At 49.5% G+C, this 20570-nt stretch overlaps 1 protein-coding gene across 1 annotated transcript; it reads right to left on the bottom strand.

Moving 5' to 3' along the window:
* Positions 1–910: 910 nt before the first annotated feature.
* On the bottom strand, positions 911–20268 carry ATG4B (autophagy related 4B cysteine peptidase). The gene is made up of 13 exons (XM_054282461.1): positions 20204–20268; positions 15122–15220; positions 14626–14697; positions 12555–12653; positions 12022–12123; positions 11560–11632; positions 11180–11259; positions 7857–8053; positions 6868–6946; positions 6101–6246; positions 5046–5102; positions 4513–4606; positions 911–2666 (listed from the first exon to the last, which is right to left on the bottom strand). Exons 1-13 carry the CDS (start codon positions 20211–20213, stop codon positions 2593–2595), a joined length of 1182 nt encoding a protein of 393 aa, XP_054138436.1. The 5' UTR covers positions 20214–20268; the 3' UTR covers positions 911–2592.
* Positions 20269–20570: the final 302 nt, after the last annotated feature.

Raw genomic sequence — 20570 nt, 5'->3', positions numbered from 1 at the left:
ACTGGTGGCTCCTGCACACACCCCAGTGCAGTTTGAAAGCAGACCAGCTGTGACTCACCTAAATCACCAGAACAAACTGGAATATTAATAATTTCCAAAGGACACTGAGAGATGGGCATGGCCAGGGGAGTTCAGATCTCTCTGCTGAATGTTTGACTCACCTTCCAGCAGGATGGAATGCTCTGATCTCCACAGACTAAACCCTCTCTAACTCAGAGAGAGGCAGATTGAGCTGATTCAGGAGCAGGGAGAGGAAGCTAAATATTTAAAACATTGCTAGCACAAGTATCAGCTAAAATGGCAACAGCTTCCCCTCACGGCTGCCCAGCAATGCAGCCAGACACTCCTGGTGAAGGAGGTGAGCCCTGCAATGCTGCATCAGGCCCCGACAGTAACACTGGGACAAGGCAACACTGAACAGCCAGAAATGCCTGTTAAAGATCTAAGAGAGCTGAGCTTAGCTCTGTTACTGGGGTTGTGTGAACACTCAGGTAAAATCTTGTCTGGCAGAGCTGTCCTTAAACATACAACCATGAATGTGAAATTAACAGTAGAATCACAGACTGATTTGGGCTGGGAAGGGATCTTAAGGGTCATCTTTTTCCATGGTCAGGGACACCTTCCACTATCCCAGGCTGCTTCAAGCTCTGTCCGAGCTGGCCTTGGACACTTCAGGAATGGGGCAGCCACAGCTGCTCCGGGCAACCTGTGCCAGGGTCTCCCCACCCTCTGAGTGAACAATTCCTTCCCAATATCCCATCTAAGCCTGCCCTCTGGCAGTGGGAAGCCATTCCCCTTGTCCAAAGTCCTTCTCCAGCTCCCCTGGAGCCCTGTACACACTGGACTCTCCTGGTGTACTCCATACCACCCACCACTGCCTTCAACGTGTGCAAGGACATCAGGACAGGCAAAGATTTTACATCTGTTTATTCAGATAGAAATTGAAAGCAGATGAATGGAGCACAGCCCCACTTCCTCTGCTGCCTCTTCCCCTGACTACAAGAGAGAAGAGGAGAAGCAGGCAGAAAGCAGCAAATAATAATTTAGTGACAGAAGCATTGTGGTTCCCAGTTCAAACCTCTGCTTTCGGGTATCACAGGGACAGTTAGAGCATCAGTAGGTCAGTCACAGGGGAAACAGGACATTTCTAGCCTGGTGGCACCACCCTTGGGGACACCACCATCATCTGACAGGTTCCAAACCTGAATGCACAAACCAAAGCCTTGTAAACAGGGTTGAAGTGTGCAGCACACACTGAGGAAACCATGGCAGCACTTCCCTAGCAGTGTGCATGGAGACAGCTCTCCTCCACGGTTTACCCTTCTCTCTGTGGAGAAGGGGCCCAGGCAGAGCTACCAGCTTAAAGTAGCTACAATTTCCAGTATATTTGGACCTTTTCAAGGCACTCTGCCCTTCCTGGGATGGTCACCTGACAGGGGTTTCTCCAGGTTAGCTCCTACAGCACCTCTGGGCACACTCCACAGGGAGGGGAGCTGGCAGAGGCAAGGCAGCAACACAGCTCAGAAACCTACTCAACCTTCAGGCACCTCTTCTGCTTTGGAAAGGGAATGTCTGACAGGAGGAGCTGCAGGAAGTGCTGACCAACCCACCCAGGGCACCTCAAGAGGTTTTACAGCTTGGGTTCCTGGCAGGACATCACTCCCTTGTCACCATGCCAGCACACTGGTGGACAGGCAGAAGTCTGGAACACGCCTGGCAGAGCTCTGCTGCCTTGTTTCAGCTCTCCCAGCTCTTTTTCCCAGGGCTGTGGAATTCAGTTTTCTGTTCAAAGCAGCTTTCCTGAAGGTACTTGCAGTAGAGACTATTCCATTGTAGAAGCACATGGACTGACTCACTGAGCAACACACACATTTTCTACTCTTCCATTCCTTCTGTTACTTAAACTGGGATTGAGATGCTCTCCAACAGCACAGCACTGCTCCAGCACTTCACTTATTGAATTCTCAGTCACTTGAAAGTTCCCTCAATCCCCTTTCTACAGGCTGTGGACAGGAGAGGTAGTGCTGAGTGTCCTGCAGAGCATGAACAGGAGTTTGTACCATAGGGACCTGCACTCCGGAGGCTTCACAGCTGTCTGTGGGACGTGGCTGCTGTTCCCTGGCATTGTGAGCTGCAGTCCAGGCTGGCCAGTGAGAAGGGAAGCTGCTAAAGGCATTAACTGGACCTTTCTCCTGCTAAATGACGGGTGGGCTCTACTAAAGCTTCAGAGGGGAGTCCCCATGGGAGGATTCAGCGCTCTAACGATTTCCGTGCCTCCCGCGGAAGGAAGGCCCGGCTGACCTGCTGCTGTAACAGATAGGCTTGGAGCTCCTAAGCACCACTGCATCCACTTGCAGCAGCTGTTTGCTGCTGAGCCATTGCAACTGCAGCCAGTAAGGCTGGGACACCCTCTGGGTTCTTCATCCCACTGCAGACACCGCTCCGAGGCTGCACGGAATGCCGGCATGGACGGGAGGCAGGGATGGCAGCAAGCGCCTATGAAAACCGGTAGCCCCAGGCTCTCGAAGGAGCTTCCCTCCCCCCTTCTCCCCACACATACACAAATTTGCAGAGTCAGTTTCCTATTTGTTTTCAAAGGGACAGGATTTCAAAGTCTTCATCTTCCGAGTCAAAGAACCTTTCCAATCTGTCGGCATCAGAGGAGTCTGGAAGAGAAGAAGCAGAAAGCGCTGCCTCAGTGGGATGCTGTGACTGGCAGTGAGACCAGCAACTGGAGGGCATCACAGTTTGAGTGCCAAGTGCCTACAAGTTCTAAAACTCAGTGACAAACCCTAGTGAGGGCTCTGAGGAGGATAAGAATGTGTCAGTGGTATAGAAAATGCCCTGGAGAGAATTACATGGAGCACAGAAGCACGGCATCTTTCACAGATCCAAACACATTTCTGCTGCCACTGTTTTGTACAACCTTCCTGTGCCCAGCTCTGCATTAGCAGGAGACTGTTCTGCCTCAAGAAGCTCAGAACAGGAGAACTTGACAGGTCTGGACCAATATCCATGAAGATTTCGTCCCAGTTAAGAGATACATTTACCCCTATGTGTTAGAGAATAGTTTCTACTATAGTGTTTTTGGTGCAACTGTTAGGATATGTAATTACAACATGCACTCTCCTAAAAGCAATTAGCACAGTTCACTTTGTGAGGAAAGGTAATGTTAGTTGATCCCACCTCTCCACCCTTCCAACTATATGGTGGAGAAGGAGCTCACACTTAAAGCAACTTTAGCACAGGGGGAAGGAGAAACCTTTATTACTTCAGGCTGGAAAGTTACAGAATCCCAGAATGGTTTGGGTTGGAGGGGACCTTAAAGATCATCCAGTCCTGTCCCCTGCCATGGGCAAGGACACTTTCCACAATCCCAGGTTGCTCCAGAGCCTGTCCAGCCTGGTCTTTGACACTTCTAGGGATCCAGGGGCAGCCACAGCTTCTCTGAGCAACCTGCCCCATGGCCTCACCATCCTCACAGGGAGGAATTCCTTCCCAATATCCCATCTAAGCCTACCCTCTGGCAGTGGGAAGCCATTCCCACTTGTCCTGTCACTGTGTGAAGTCCTCTCCAGCTTTCCTGGAACCCCTTTAGGCCCTAAAAGGAGCTCAAAGTTCAATTACTCCTTCTAGTGAGAGACAGGACTTACAGAGACGAATGGCCTTGGCAGATTGGAGAGGCTCTGCAAGCCAGGGAAGAGGGAGAAGGACAAGTAGTCCATTAAAAAACATTTTTAAGAGTAGGAAAGACATTAGGGACAACTTAAGACAGGCAAGGATCAATTGGCAGTTTAAGGGAATTGAGCATGCTTAACAACAAAGGACAGTGTGATAATGAAAGCTTTTAAGGAAGGAGGGCAGAGAAAGGGAGAGAAAGAGAGAGAGAGCAGAAGTGCAGGGTGCAGGTTGCCAGGAGGCCTCCCCACGCCTGGTGACAGGATAGGCTTGCCCACACACTCACTGCTCTTGGCAGAAGCAGCCAATGGCCTTATCTCCTGCAATGTTTGCTCATGTCATTAATGTGATAAGCAGAGCCTGACAGGCAAGGTTAGGGCCCAGCACTTGTCCTTTTTCCCACTGGTAATGGTAATGCCAAGAAGGAGGGAGTGCTTATGCTGGAACTAAGTGTGACCAGCCCTGTCTTGGAGCATTTTCATTACCTACAAACTCAGTTTTCAGCCTTTTCACTGGACACTTTTGACTCCTCCAAGCATCCCTTCAGAAACCACAGGGTCACACTGCCATGACAGCCTGTGAGCTTGTTTGTTTTTCTGCTCAGTGAATTATTTTAGAATAATTCAGAGATTATTCTAAAAACCATCCTGAGACACTGTGGGATCTGCAAACCTCTAGCTGAAAGCTGAAGAATGACATCAACTGACCCAAGAACTCCAGGTTAAATTCCAGTGGGAACAGGAACATACCAGCAGTCATAATGTAATTCCACATGATCTGCAGACAGCCAGAGGGAGGGGCTCACCCTCAGCTGTCCCTCCCTGGTGGCCTCACCTGGTGTGAGATTCAGGACGTCGGGGTTGGAGAAGTGCGAGGGCTGGCGTTCCACCAGCTCGAACATGGGCAGCGCTCCTCTGACCAGGGACAGCTGTGGAGACACAGCACAGCCATGAGAACCACAGCTCTGCACTGCTGGGCTAACAATCATCTCTGGGCACTTCACTTTAGCTTTTGAATCACATCATTAACAGGATTTCAGAGCTATGCTCCCTTTGGTAGTTTAATAAACTTTTTTAGTATGCTTAAAATGGGATCATGCTGCTGCTACATGGTCTCTATGCAGTGGTTTGGAAACAAAACAATACCTGATATTCCTTTCCCAGGGACAGAGAATCAGAGAGAGGGAAACTGGACAATTACTCCAAGATCTTTGAGTCCAACCATTCCCCCATCACTGCCAATGTCACCACTATACCATGTCCCCAAGTGCCACATCCACATGCCTTTTGAACACTTCCTGGGAGGGGGACTCCACCACTTCCCTGGGGAGCCTGTTCCAATGCCTGACCAGATCTATTAACACAAACCTTTTTGATTTGCTGGCACCAGTCATTAAAATCTGCCTCTGTGTTGCAGAAAAAGCCCTAAAAAAGGAAAAAGAAGAAAAAGACTTTATCTTTCTATATTTTAGATTGATCATTTCAGAATTAAGGCCCTGTGTCAACACCAAGTACCATGATCGGGATTGGAAGCAGTTACTACTCCTGACTGCCTTGCTTTAAAAATGTGCCTCACACTGCCCTGTTAAACTGAACAGTCCACAAAGGCTTGATGTGAGTGGTTCTCCAAGGGCTGGAATCATCAGTATTTTCTTTACTGCAGAAAGAAAACCAGGAGGAACAAAGGGCAGGCATCTCAGGTTCAACAGAAAACAAGCCATGGTGCATCATCAGATGGATTCAGGAATGGAGTCAGAACTGCCCATCAAAAGGCTGGAATCAAAGCCCAGACTAAACCCCAGAGAATGACAGTGCTCCATGACAAATGGCATTTAACTACCATGCAACAGGGACGTCACTGTAAAATTTTATGAAAAACCCCTTCACCAGGATTTTTCTCCTGAGAAGCCTCAGAAAAAAAATGTAAACAATAATTATCTGCTTGCTTGGAATGTAGTTGGAGGTTGCTTGGATTGGTTCCATGTGAATTGTTTTAACTTAATGACCAATCCCAGTCCAGCTGTGTCAGGACTGGTCAGTCACAAGTTTTTATTATCATTCTTGTCTAGCCTTCTGATGTCTCCTTCCTCTTTCTTTAGTATAGTTTTAATACAGCATTTTCTTTTAATATAATAGAATATCTTAAATAATAGAATATCTTAAATAATAGAATATCTTAAATAAGATCTTAAATAATAAATCAGTCTTCTAAGAACTTGGGAGTCAGTTCTCATCTCTCACCTCATCCTGGGGACCCTCACACCAACACCGCAACAATTGGTGACCACAGGGGGAGGGACTTCCCTGACACAAGCCCCAGTCTGTGAGGAGCTGCTTTACCAGTGTCACCAAAACCCAGAGCAGAGCAGCCCAGAGTCCCCAGCCCGTGCCCAGCCCTGGGGAGCAGGGGGAGCAGGACCCACCACGGCGATGGAGGGGTCGAGCTCGGCAATGCTCATCCTGCAAGGGGGGTGCTGGCAGTGGAAGCTCTCGTCGGGGAGGCAGCCGCTGTCGCCGGGCTCCACCGCCGGCTGCGTGGTGTGGGGGTCCAGGTAAATGAGCTCCTCACCTGCCACCAAGGCAAGGACACATCAACAGCATGCCACAGCTTGAGGAGAGCTGATACAAGGAGGAGGAAGAGCGATGGCAGAGCCAGCTCTCATAACCACACAGAGGAATTCACATTCCAGGGACACCTTTCAGCCATTTCCCCAAATGCTTCTCAGCCAGGCACAGCTGCCAGCACAACCACAGTGGCCACTCCACTGTGACACTGGCACTATTTGGGGTTTTGTTCCTGCTCATCCCTTCCTGGGTGAGCTCAAATAGACCCCAGAAATCCAAAGCACAAATAACCTGAGGTCTCTGGCAGACAGGAAACAGAAGGAAGAAGGAGAGTAACAGGAGTTTGTAGGGTTTGAGGAACACCTAAAGAACAGTTAAATACAGCCAAGCTGCAGAGGAAGGTCAGCTCTGAATGCAGGAAACAGGCTCTATGCACTCCACAGACCACATTTATGCAGTGGAAATTTATGGCCACTGCTCAAATCTACATCACTCAGCCCACAGCAGCCTCCCACACTTCCAGCAGCATGCACCACAGGCTAAGCAGGAGTGTGTGCCACCCCACAAGCATTTTTTAGCCGGGGGAGATTCTTTGGACAGCCTTTGCAGGCCTCTGGGCACTCACCTACATAGCCAATGAAGTAGTGAGCACTGTTTGGCTTCCCTCCGATCACTCCCAGGGACTGGGGCATCATGAAGCAGTGCTGGAAAAGCAACACAGAAAACACACAGCTGACAGACAGTGAAACAGCAGGTGGCAACAAAGGCAAACATCCAAAAATGCAGTGGGAAAGATGGACAGGGACATGGAAAATCAGCAATTCTAGCAGCAAAACCAGCCATTTCTGGAGAAAACTCCATACAGGGCTTTCTAGGAATGTGGAAGCAGCTCAAAAACACTTTAAATTGCTGACAGGAGTAGACAGGGGGACCAAGTGAAAGAAGCTGCACTACTCTAGGACTTGGCTCTGCTGCACTCAGTGGCAAGATCCCTGGAGCTGTCATCAGGTTGCAACAGTGCTCTCAGGAGAGAATTCAGGAAACAGTTTAAGTTCTTTATCCACCTGGAGCAGCCAAGCCTGATCTACTGAGTTAAGGGAAGCAACCTCCCACAAATCTGAATCTGGAGGTCTCTCACCCAAGCTCAGAGCTTGCTAGCATTGTGCTCCCTGTCTTGTGTACACCCTAAATTCTGCAGCTTCTCAATACTCCAACCTGCAATCACCTGGCAGCTCTTAGCCTCAGTCTGCAGCACAAACTTCAGCATCTGAGCCAAGGGGAGTGTGCAACACTGTGTTAATTAACACTCAGGGTATAGCTGTGCTGAACAAAGGCTTCAGCAGGTTGATACCATCTGCACACAAAGAGAGGCTGAAAGCTAAGCTGTGAAGTAAGATTCTTGAAAGAAAAAAACCCCAACACAACCAGAAAAGGTCCAACCCCTCAAGCCCTCCCATTTTCCTGACTACAGCTTGCAAGAACCCATATCCTGACCTCTGACAAGGACTGTCTCTGAAAACATTTTTCTTTTGCAATCACTTCTGAGCAATTCCTTAATTCACAACAGGATCCTTTAGCATCCCCCCAGCAGGAATTGAGCTCCAAATTCCCTACCTTTAGTGTTTCAATGTAGGCTTCATTGATCTCTGTGAGCCCGAGGCGGAGAGGTATCAGCAGCACCAGTGGTTTCCACAGGGGGAGCCTCCCTCTGAGCCCCAGGTCCTCTGGGCACCCATTGTAGAGCACATCTGACTCCAGGGCAGGGCATGCTGCAGCTCCAGCACATGGCACATTGGACTGGCACAGCCTCCCTGGGGGAAGGGAACAGCAGCACAAAGCATCAGGACTGTTCCCAGATCTTCAGTCATCCCTCTGATCAATAACTGCTCTTTACCAGAAATCTACAGCATTTAAACCCAAGAAGAGCTTGAAGAGGTTGAGTGCTGGGGCTGTGTGATGTGTGCTGAGCTCACACCAAGCCTCAGCAGCTTGTACGCACAGCTACCAACTGCTGGGCAGCAAAAATGCAAATTCTTCCAGAATGCAAATTCTTCTGAGCAACCACCTGTGCCAACAAAGCTGGAGGGGTTGATTAGCAGGTCAGACAACTGTCCTGAATTCACAAAGCTTGTAGGCAGAAAGAGGAAAGTTCTGGAGTGTTCAACTCCAGAAGAGTTCATGAATGAACAGCATTATGAGTTAACACAGGAAATATTCACCTCTAATCAAGTGCTGCAGCAAGACACAAACATGGTATCAGTCTAGAGTAGTTATAATCTTCCTAAAGGTCACAAAAAAGCTTCATAAATTTTCTTGGAGATCATTCACAAGCTACTTTACAGACCTAAAGCAGTATGGTCATTAAACTCTGCATTTTCAGCATGAGCTCTGCCTCTAAGATATGGGGCAGCAGAACTCCTCAGGGCATACACATGATATAAGCACTCTGCATCCTCATCCTAAAGGCTTGACAGACACACAGCCAGGCTGTAATGCACCCAGGTTATGTAAATTCTGGTCCAGAAACAACTCCAAGCCTACCTGTCTCACTAGCCAATTTAATTACTTGCTGGGTGTGTGGAAAAAAAAAACCAAACAAACAAACCCAACCCAAACCCCAAAGAAACCCTCAGCATGATTAAAGAATCATGAAGCCAAGGCAGTTGGACAGAGTGCCAGAGGCTCATTTAATTTATTCCCAACTTAAACTGAATGCCAGGACACTCTAGCAGGTAGGATGTGATGTAAACAAACACCTTAATCACCAGCCATTTGCTATTTCAGGGTATTTGTTCACTTCTGACAGCTTCAAACCCAGCTGAATGAGGGCAATATTACACCCAAATTTAGAAGAAATAGGACTTTGATTTAAAGCCTCAGGAGGAGAGACAACCTACACAGATGTTTGCAGTTCCTCAGGAAGGGAGAAGGTGTATGTGTGCATCTGATGCACAGACATGGGTACCAGAGGTTCTGAGGAAACTCAAAGCCATTATTTGTAGCCATTTCTCCTGCTAAATCAGGTTATTTGTTGCAGTAGCCTGCCTGTCCAGATGATGTGAAATCAGCTGCCAAGCCAGGGCTGTTGCTGAATGGGGTGTCACCGCAGGTTTCCTCATCTGGCAATCCTGCAGTGTGGATGAACATATTTACCTGCAGTTTAAGCAGCAGAGAGCTTGGCACAGGCTAAACTCACTCTGCTATCTGGCAGGCTTTGCAGTTCTGTGTCCCACAGCAGAGCAGAACCTACCTAAAGCTTCCCAGCTGGATCCAAATCATTTACTGCAAACATATTCCAGCAGATCTGACATGACACCTCTCCTGCTGGCAGCTACTGGCTTCAGCTGCCTTGGATTTTCACCACCTTTGTGACTCTCCTCCCTCTCAGGTCTAGCTGCTCTTTCTCATGGATAAAGATTTATGTTTCTTCACTGCTGTAACAAAAGGCTTTTCCTCTGAACTTTGGTTGAACCCTATCAGTGACAGAATTAACAGATGTGTGAAACAACATTACTTTTATCCATGATGTTTGGGGCACAAGGTACCAAACACAAACCTACAGACAGGTAACACATCAGAACTACTCTCACAGTGACTTTCAGGCCCTGAGCAGGTACATTATGATCCACATTTGAGGAAAACAAGCACACACACCCCTGACCATGACAAGTTGTATGGATTTGTCACTTGAAGCAGCATCAGTGCTGAGCAGCCAGAGCCTGCAACACTCCTGAGCCTCATAGCCAGCATGCTTCACCTCTAGAAGTGATATCTGCAGGCTGAAGATGAAATAAAATCCAATTTCTGTTTTAAAACTGGCCTTTGTTTGAGCCAAGGGTATCAGCATATGCCTTAAGCTAAGGTTAGGCTGAAGGCTGAGGCCCCACTGAGCCTACCTGACAAGAGATGTGACTTTACAAAGGGACTGTCCTGCACTCCAGGCAAAAGTTGTCTGGTTATTGATCCTGGCCTGTGGCAGCCAAGACAGCCCAAATGGTGCCTGCCACCATCTCACCTGTAGCCTACCCCAGCTGTTTGAGCCCTGCCCTGGCAGAAACACTGCTAGGTTTGTGCTGGGTGGGCTCACTGCCTCAGGAATTACCCTGGAGCAAGGCATGGGAAGGCTGCTGAGGCCAGGACCATGCAGGGCTGCAGCAACCAGCAGTGCAGGAGCTCAGCTTTGTAGCTCTGGTTACTGCAGTGCTGCAGGCAGGCTCAGGATGGGCAAGAAGGGCTGCTCCAGCCTCCAGAGCCAGCCTGGGGGCAGGATGTCCAAAAAAGCAAAGAAGCAAAAAAGAAGAAACCACCAGTGAATATTCCTTAAAATAATGAGATTGGTGGATTCCCTTCTTATTCTCTCCCCTTGCCAATTTTGGCCCTTTTCCTCTTCAGATCCGTTCTGGCTTCGTTACTCTGTCCAACAGCAGAACCCTCCCTACCAACTATGTGACAGCCATTTACTGCTTGCTCCTTGTGGCCATGAACAAGTCTGGCACTGCCTACCAAGCAGCTCCCATAGGCTGTCTGAAGGTCAGCAAACCTCCTCTCCAGGTCCAGAGGCATCAGCAGATGAAATGAAAGTCAAACAAGGCCCTTCCTTGCCCTAAAACAGCAATTCTCACCTTGTTTTAGCACTTCTAGACACAGCTTTCAGAGATCATGAGTGTTGAAAAGGACCTTAAAGCTCATCCAGGCAGGGACACCTTCCACTATCTCCCAGGGAAGTCTAAGTCCCATCCAACCTGGCCTTGGACACTTCCAGGGATGAGGCAGTCACAGCTTCTCTGGGCAACTTTGCCAGGGCCTCACCACCCTCACAGGGAACAATTTCTCCAAGACAGAACATGTACTTCATGCTTGCTGTGCCCTCCAGCTTTTTCCTGGGCTCTTGCTGCCCAGGATACACCAACCACACTCCAGCTCTGTGTGACACTTACGGATTTCTTCCATCACCACTGTGTTGTCCATGGCTATGTGCACTGCCAGGGAACTCCACGTATCAAAAGTTGCAAGTTTTCTAGAGGAAAATTAAAAACAGATAAGTAATGAAGGATTAATACAATTACAAGACAGAGATGGTGATGTATCAGAGAGGAGAAATTGGATTAGGAGAGACTGGTGTTGTCAATTAGGTGTGAAATGTGCTTTGACATGGGAAAGCTGCTGTTAGGCAACTCCAGCCTATTCCAGGGAGCTGCCTGCTCATCTACTGATGTGAGGGGAGAATGTGAGAGGAGGGAGGGAGTTATTAAAGGCAGAAGGTGCCAAACACCAATAGCCCCTGATTGAACAGAGAAAAGGAAAGGGCAGCACTTACTTGAGCACCTGTGCCACCGTGTTGGGGCCGTACCACTGGCCTATGGATTTGCCCTCCCCGACTCCCATCTGGGCTGCAGCACAACAAAAAACCAGAATAACAGAGTCAATAACTTCACCCACACTGCATCCCCTCCTAATCAGGCTTGTATTTAATAGGGAAGAGTTCTCATTTGGAAACTTTATTGAATCAGCAGCATTTAGTGTTTTGTGGGGGTGAGAAGCACATCCTGAAGGACTGCAGAGCAAATCCTTTCTCTAAAGTGCAGCAGCACAGAAGTTCAAAGGGCAGTGTTGCATCAGAAGCAGCTTTGATCACTAGACCACCCCTATGACCTGAGCTCTGTTCACCCCACAGGAAACACTGGATCAGGCTGCTTCTCTGATTTCTCAGGGAAGTTTGTATCTAGGTGAGAGCCTTCCTTAGCCCATTTGCTACATCTGAGCATTTCTCTCTTCTTACCTATCTGGTGAATGGAGTAGTAGCTGTCTTTTTTGTCAATGAAGGCATTAAGAACGTTGAAGTAATTATCCATCTGCCTCTTCCCTTTTATCCACCTCCAGTCTAGGACAGACAAGGTATATATGAAATAAACATGGTACTTATTAGCAACCAGAGGCTGCAAGCTCCAATTCTCTTCCTGTGTATTCACCAACTCAATTTGCACATTGTCATATTATTACTAAGCATCTGAGGCATTCCCAACAGTAAAGGGGTAATTTTAAAATAACAGAAAACATTCTTACAGCTGGGGTAAGATCCCATCACCCACAGAAAAACAAATAAACAAACATAAAATCAGAAAATATAAATATCCCTAGAGAGTTCCAAGTAGACTGTTCTCTCAACAGCTCCGAACTTGAGAAGATTGAAGAAAAAAGTTACAGAAGCCTCATCAATTCCCAGCTGTGTCTTTGTTGTCTCTGCTCTTCCAAGTGCTGCACTCCTGGGAGCACATGGCCCTGGAGGTCAGTGTGGGCTGTGCACTGCTTTACCTCTTCCCAAATGCCTGCAGACCAAGGCCTGAGCAAAGATCATCTGGCCACAGCGCAGCATGCAGCCCCAGCCCGTGTCAGAGGTGGGACCTGTTCCTCCTGCAAACAAGGACAGAAAATAAACAGGGGGTGAGTGGTGAGACAGAACCAAGAGGGAGGAGAATGAATGGGCAGCAGGCTCACCAAGAAATGAGGCAGGGAATGAGGACTAGCTTAGCTCACACAGCCAAGGCTGAGAACCAAAGATGTGGTTATCTATGAGTAACTTAGTGGCATCCCTTAAAAACAAATAAATAAACTCCTCTAACACTAACTGAAAGGGAAAAAAATCCCAAGGGAAATCTAAACAGCCCAAGGGAGAGCTGAATTTCTCAGAAGAACAACATCCCTTGAGCCTGGCTGCAGACTCTCAGCCCAATTCTGACACAGTCCTACATGAAGGTGTTTGTTAAAGATGACTCTTGTAATCCTCATCTAGAGAAGGCAACTCACCAAGCAGAACAAACCAGTCCCAGGGAATTCCCACTTCAGAAGTGGCTACAAATAACATTTCAAAGTGAACAATGTAGTCAGGCCAAAAAAACAAAGGCACCAGCCAAAAAAAACCTACCCAAGCAGTGAAAAAAGACAGATCCCACATATTGTTGGAGAAAGCTGGATATCAGCTCATGCTGGAAAATCTAAGACAAAGGACACAAGGCTGAAAACGTTTCCCTGACAGACCTTCCAAATGAAACTGCTGCTCCTCTACTCCAGCTCTGGCTGTTAGTACAAATAACAGAGATCAAATGTTCAGTGTGATCACAGCAGGTAATCTGTGCCTGGGCACAGCTTCTGCAAGTCTCTGTAATGCTGCTTTCTTCCTTTGGTCCTAAACAGGGAGAAAAATCACCTGGAGGTGATTTAATCAGCTTCTCAATGGTCACCAGTTGTATTCCATAATTTCACCAGGAATTCATAACATGTACAAATTCCAAAGTGATAATGTTTTACAAAATTAGCATTAGACTAATTAGTTCCCTAAGTCTTACGATAATTTAAGTGGGCTAGCACAGAGGGAAGGGATGAACAGTAACAGGGGTGACTGGGAGAAAAAATACTGGAAAAGGTTTACTGTAGATGACTTGCAGATCATATCTGTGGTGTAAATGGGAAATGACTCAGAAAATGGGGTCTGTGTTCACCCCACAGCCTCTAATGACTCACAAAGAAACCAAAACTGTCTGTGAGCCAGTTAAACATGTGCTAACCCTTTGTTCTCAAACATGTGTTTAACTATGGTGCACAAACATGAATTTAAAGGGATTAAACTGCATCAAAGATGTCTCAGAGCTTGTGAGGCAGGGAGCTTCCCATCAGGGAAAGAACAGCACAAGCCAGAAGGACCAGTTAGGAAGAAGTCTCTTTTCCAAAGCTGAGCCATGTTCCTTTCCCACTGACTGCTAGGCATGGCAGTGACAGAAGGGGGACATGGAGTCCCATTTACCTGCTCTTAGATCTCCTCTGACACACCTTGCACCCAGCACACAAACACAAATCCCAGAAGAGGCCATGCAGAGTATCTGAAGGAACCCAGACATCCTCCTTCCAGCTCACTGGGAAACACTCCCCTGTCACTACAGCTCCTGTGTGTGACAGACACTGCAGGCACAAAACTCCCTCTAGACAAACAAAACCCCCACACAGAGCCTGGAGCAGATGCACAAAGGCAGCAATTTCTGTAGCATTCTCCAGGCTTCATCATTTTAATCCACTCAAGACCATCATTCAGCAATATTTCACACTAGACTGATGTAGGATGTGATGAAGCACAAAAATCCTCCCATGTTGCCTAAAAAAAGAGCAGACTTCCCAAACCTCTCCTTATGTCCCTTTAAAAACCACTTCTATCCCTCCTACCCAAGGGGATGAGGAATTCTCATTATCAGATAAACAAAAAGTCTGTCTAATCAATTAGATGAAGCACATTTCTCACTCTCATGAATGGAAATGATGTCATGTTTGTGGGGACTGCTTTATTAGGGATATGAAGATTATAATCATTTCTTTTAGAGTCCCCCAGAGTACATACCAATAGCAGGGAAGTTCTTTCTGTAGGTGAACCAAAGCCTAGAGGTCACATCCAGCAGGATCTCTTCCTTCTCTGCAAAGTGTTCAGCATGGAAAGGCACACACGTGAGGGGGGCACCAACACTGCTAAACCCACCTCCCACCCACCCTCCCAAGGGATTCTGCTCCTCAGTCTGCAGGCCCAGAGAGGCAGAGGCTGCCTGAGGAACGGGGCAGTACTGCTGTGCATAAAATACTTCCTTTCCCCCCCAAAATAGCTGCCATCAACCCAAAGACACTATGGCCAGAGGCAAATTATGAAGCAGCAAACCATCCTTCTGCCCCCTGACTGCCCTCATGACATGTCCCAACAACTCCCACATGGTAACTTCCTGCACAAAAATATTCCAGAATCCATGGAAATGGCAAGACAGACAGAAGCATGGCAGCTAACACCCAGGTGCAACACTAACAAAGTCTGTGGAGCCTTAAAGCATTGCACTGAGCACAGAAAATACCTGTAAAAACACTGTATTTCCTGCCAAGGATCCAAACAGGTTCTTTGGTCTCAGGGAAGTCTTCATACTCAAACCTGAGGGTGTCGTAGGTAAGCGTAGCTGGAAAGAGAAAAGAGAAATCACAGATATTTGATAGATGTTCCTTTTGTTTTCAAAACCAGACAAAGCTGCAGAATCAGAGCTGCTGTGGCCCAGGGAGTCCCAGACACCCCCAAAGGCCCTGGGCTGGCAGGAATGGTGCCAGGGCTCTGCACTCAGCTCTGGGAGGCACAGACCCAGCCCTGGCTCGCTCCTGGCTGCTCCACAGGCAGAAGAGCAGCAAGATTTCCAGGTTAGGCCAGCTCCAGGTTCTGCCTGGGGCAGAAAACATCTAAAGCTTCACGTGGCAGCTACATCATTCCCCAGAACAGGCAGCATCATGCACAGCATCAGCTACAGCATTGATGCTGAGGGCCTCTTTTCCATCCAGCAAAGTGGCTCAAATCCTCTTGCAGGGAACACAAATTTTGAGGGAAGAACACGCAAAACACAGATCACATTAAGGTGGAAACTAAATCTTGTTCAAGAAGCACAATACCCAGCAGAAACTTATACAGGTGTAACCCCACAGAGTGAGGAACACAGAGCTGTGAAGATGTGCTCATGCAAAGGTGACAGGCACAACTTTTGTCTCTTTTACTGGCTCCCTTCACAGCCTGGCATCCATCAGTGCCCAAAAATCCAGGACCATGACAGAACAACCCAGCAGCCCAGGCTGCCCTTGGATCAGGATTCAGCTGCTGTGCACAGGGTACAAACAACAAGGAGGAAAAACCAGAGGAGCTGGATGAGCTGTGCTCCACTAGATCTGTGTTTGGAAACACGGACTTGAAAGCAGCCTGGGAATTCTGGAGAAGACCCACATGATTTTAAAGGTGACAATTCTGTAGCAAAGCACCTCTAAAATTTAAAGCAGAGCTAAGGCAGACTGTTAGAGTAGTGACTGAAAACATCTTTCACAGCAAATGCAATACAATCTGTGGTAATGTGATGAGTTTAAAGCAGGACAAAGGAGCCACAAGCTCCTGTCAGCCTGGTTCTCTGCACCCCTGTCCATGGGACACACACTTCTGGCTTCTCCAGAGTAACCTGCTGCTACAGAAGACATTTTAGCCTCCTGAAGTAGCTCAGCTTTCTAATGTGGGCTCCCTGACCTGGAATTCCAATTTCAAACATCCAAGAAAACACTCAAGCAGATACCATCACTAAAACCAACAAGCAGGAATCACAGCAACAGAAATGACAACAGGCTCCTACATCACATTTTGAATCAGACTCTGCCTTAATTACAACCCACAAGACTTAAAGCACATTCTTTGTGTGAATTAATCTTTAAGACTAACTTTAGGCACCTTTAGGATTGCACAGGCCACATGTTCCCATTGCCACCCCATGATGTGACTCCTCAGCAAGCAAAACAAAACAATTCTGCTTGCAACAAATTACTGCTGCAGTCTGCTCCTCTAACAAACTTCAGCAGGGAAAGGAAGGATTTCTTTCCCATTTACTATCCCAACTTGCAAATGTCCAGATTTGAAAAGGTAACTGGCATGATTTTAACATAAATACTGGAGTGAGAACTCCAGGAAGGTTTTGAAGCTCCAAGGAATATTCTGTGGTTTGTCATGTATCCAATTCTCTGTCAGGAGTCTCAAATAGCCTAAAGGAAATGAGTGGAACAAGGATGCCACACAGGAACATCCAGCTATCCACAATCCCTCCTTCTCCTTCCCAGCAACATTCCCTGAGCTGCTCAAATATCACAAACTCTGCAGCTGCACAGTTTGCAAGGACAGGATTTGCAACTGGACACCTCCCAGCAAGGATCAGCAGCTGGAAAGGAGCTGCTGGGGTCTTTCTCCTTCCACCAAAGCTCAGAGAGGAAGGGATCAGCAGATAAAGGGGGGCCAGTCACGTTGTGTTCAGGGAATGCAGCACACGTGTCATGACACAGCACATTGGGGAGGAGAGTCCCAGGTTTGCAGCCCTTCAGCTGGATGCCCAACATCTGGCTCTGTACAAGGCTCTGTGTGTCCAGCTGTGCATCCCAAAGAGGTGGCCAGACATTTGTGTTGGGATTTGGGCAGAAAATAGTTGAAAAGGCACAGCTACTAAATGCAGGAGTTCAGGTTTCTCCTTCACAGGGATGAAAATCCAAGAGGTTGCTCCCAGTTAGTGTCAAGGACATTCCAATGGGAGCAGTAAACTCCCCACAAGGCCTGAGGTCACTGAGTGCTTCCTTTACAAGCCTCCACCTTCACATGTTCCAGCACTTTTCCAAAGTCCATTTATTGTGCTATTTGCCCAGATGGGCTAATTCCAGCCAGTGGGACCCAGACAATTCAGGCAGGGCACAAAGAACATCACAGACTGCACAGGAGCCTTTCTCTCCTTCTTACAGCCAGAGATGAAGAAGAGAAATCCATCTGGAAATTCACCAAGCAGAAATCCTGTTTGAGGCTGCTCCTCTCAGAGCTGCAGAAGCTGGGTGAGATCAGCACATTTCTCAGGCAGTGCTCCAAAGCTTCACCTTCAGAAAGCCCTCAGTCTATTTTAATTACCGACCTCTGAGCATCCAGGACAGTGGAGCAGCAGTTTCTGCAGAGAAGGATGTGCAGTCTCACACATCAAACACAGCAGCTCAACTTCACAAGGGTTTATATCAAAAAGCAGAGTGTGAGCCCTGCACAGCTCACCCTGAAAGGCAGCCTTGCTTTCCAGGAGCCTTGCACACACTGGGAGTGAGGGGAGGCTGCCTGGATTGCTGCCCCATGGCATCTGCAGAACACCTCACCCCAGAAAGCCTCAGCAGGAAAGGCAAAGCTTTGTACATGCCACAGCAGAATCCCAGGATGGTTTGGCCTGGAAGGAACCTTAGGGCTCATCTCATTCCACTCCTGCCATGGGCAGGGACACCTTCCAATAGACCAGGCTGCTCCAAGCCCTGTCCAGCCTGGCCTGGAACAATTCCAGGGATCCAGGGGCAGCCACAGCTTCTCTGGGCAGCTGTCCCAGGGCCTCAGCACCCTCACAGGGAACAATTCCTTCCCTATATCCCATCTAACCCTGTGGCAGTGGGAAGCCATTCCCTGTGTCCTGTCCCTCCATGCTTTGTCCCCAGTCCCTCTCCAGCTCTCCTGGAGCACCTTCAGGCACTGGAAGGGGCTCTCAGGTCTCCCCAGAGCCTTCTCTTCTCCAGGTGAGCACCCCCAGCTTTCCCAGCCTTTCCTCACAGGAAATGTGCTCCATCATCTCTAAACACACAGGATTAGGGTAGAAAGTGACATTTCCCATTTCCCCTCCTTTCTCATAGCCTTAATCAGCACAAAGCAACGCTGGAGACAAAAACATTGTCCCAACTTGTATCAAGCACACCCAGAGGCACAGCTGGGCGCTGGGAGCAGCCCCTGAGCGCTGCTGCCAGTTTGCAAATGTGCTGGAGGCCAGGCCTGTGACAGCCCCTGAGGGACCACAGCCAGAGCCATCTGCTTCAGCATCAACTCTGGGAAACAAGTAACAACAAGTGCAGGCTCGGGTGACTCAGACAGAAACACAGCAGGTGATTTTCACAGCACCAAACACCACGGGCAGCCTGATGCTGAAGAACTCCTCACACAAAGAGTCTGAGCTTTGGAGCCTGGCACTGAAGGAAAGCCAGGATTTGCCATACTTCCCTTCCCAAACTGCTCCTGGGGCTTCTCCCTTCTCTGAAAAGGCTCTCATGCCTTCCCAAATCCTTTCACATCCAACTAAGGATCAGAAATGAGGTGGATGATCTCTCCTTTAGCTGATACAGGCACCTCACCCAAGGCACAGGAGGAACACAACTGGATGTGGAACATTTCAGAGATAGTCAAGAAAAGAAGGTAAATTTAACACTTTAGTAAAACGCATTGCTGGAAAACACCAAACAGCTCAAACCCTTACTTCTGCCCTTTGCAGAAGAAAGACTGAATCTTTTCTTTCCCCCAATCTCTTTCAAACAAGACAAATCCTGATTATCTGAGCACTAACAAAGAGTCAAGAGACAGACAGTGAGGAAATTCAGGTTACTGAGGGATGGTGCTTTCTTGAAGGCTTGGAACAAACAGTTCCAAGTTTTGCTGTCAGCTCCCCGACCATCTCAGGAGCAGGGCTGGACACAGAGGGGTTCGAGCCCAGAGATTCTCCTCCTCCTCCTCTCAGGGAGGAGACCCAGCCCCACCATCCACCACAGCAAAGTTTCCTTTGCTCTCACCCCAAGGGGAAGCACACACATCTCCCGGAGCAGGGTGCAGGCTCAGGTGTGACATTGGGGACGCTCTCAGCAGGACCACAGTGACACCAACAGCGGCACCAAGGCCGAGCCAAGCCAGGAGAGCCCCGGGGAGGGACAGGGGACAGGGATCCCGGCACACCGTGCTGGCCATGCCAAGGAGGAGCCCAGGGAAGCGTTTGTTGCTGTGGAACAACACTTCTCCCTGCCGAGGGGGTGGGAGCCGCTACTACGCTCAGGCTGCAGGGAAGCGGGTCCCAACACAAGTGCAAACACTTATTTTTACTTTACCCCGCACGAAACCAAAATCTCTACCACCAGCAGCTTTGCTAGAGCCCTCTGTGAGGGTGATGCGTGGCTGGGTCGCCTTTTTACCCCCGAGGGCACCTTCTCACCCCTCCAAAGTCCCTCTCTTACCCCCACGCTGCCTTCCTCAAGCCCTCACACCGGCCCTGTCCCCGCTCCCGCTCCGGTTCCCCCCGGGCAGACCCGACCCGGCTCGGGCAGAGCTCCGAGCTTTCGAGGAACGACGGCAGCAGCGGGGCTGCGGAGGGCGAGGGATACCCGCAGCCGCCGCCTTCCCCTTCGCCCCACCAGAGGGGCGGCCGGTCCCGGAGGGCCGCGGTTCCCAGGGCCGTGCCCAGGGCGGAAAGCGGCGCCTTGCCCGGGGAGGCCGCGCCGCGGAGCCGCGGGCCTCGAGCGGCAGCCGGGCCGGGCTGAGCCAGGCCGGGGAGCCCCGAGGGGAAGCGCGGCCGCCGCGCCGCGGGCAGGGCCCGGCCGGGACCCACCTGCGTCCATGGCGGCCCCACCGAGGCTGCGGCCGCCGCCGACTCTCACGCCCGGCGCGGCCCTGGGCGGCTGCTGGCGCGACGCGCCTCTCCCGGCCAATGGGAGCGCCGCTCGCCGCCGGCCCCCGCGCCGATTGGCTGTATGTGGTTTCGTCACAGCGCGGCGCCACGCGCCGGTGCCCGCGGGCAGGGAGCTGCCATGTTGCCGTACGGAGTGGCGAAGCGGAGCGCGGGGCGGCAGCGGGCAGGCGGAGGGGCTGTGGTTGGGGCTAGAGGGCGGCGCGGAGTGTGAGCGGTCCGCTCCTTACGCAGAGCGCCGACGGGCGGGTCCTGTGACACGTACACCTAGGAATGATGTGATAAACGG

This window comes from Melozone crissalis, unplaced genomic scaffold, assembly GCF_028551555.1.
Source record: "Melozone crissalis strain CALT ecotype California unplaced genomic scaffold, PUWL_Pcris_2 ptg000034l_1, whole genome shotgun sequence".
Classification (NCBI taxonomy): Eukaryota; Metazoa; Chordata; class Aves; order Passeriformes; family Passerellidae; genus Melozone; species Melozone crissalis.
This window is presented reverse-complemented; position numbering and strand designations above follow the sequence as displayed.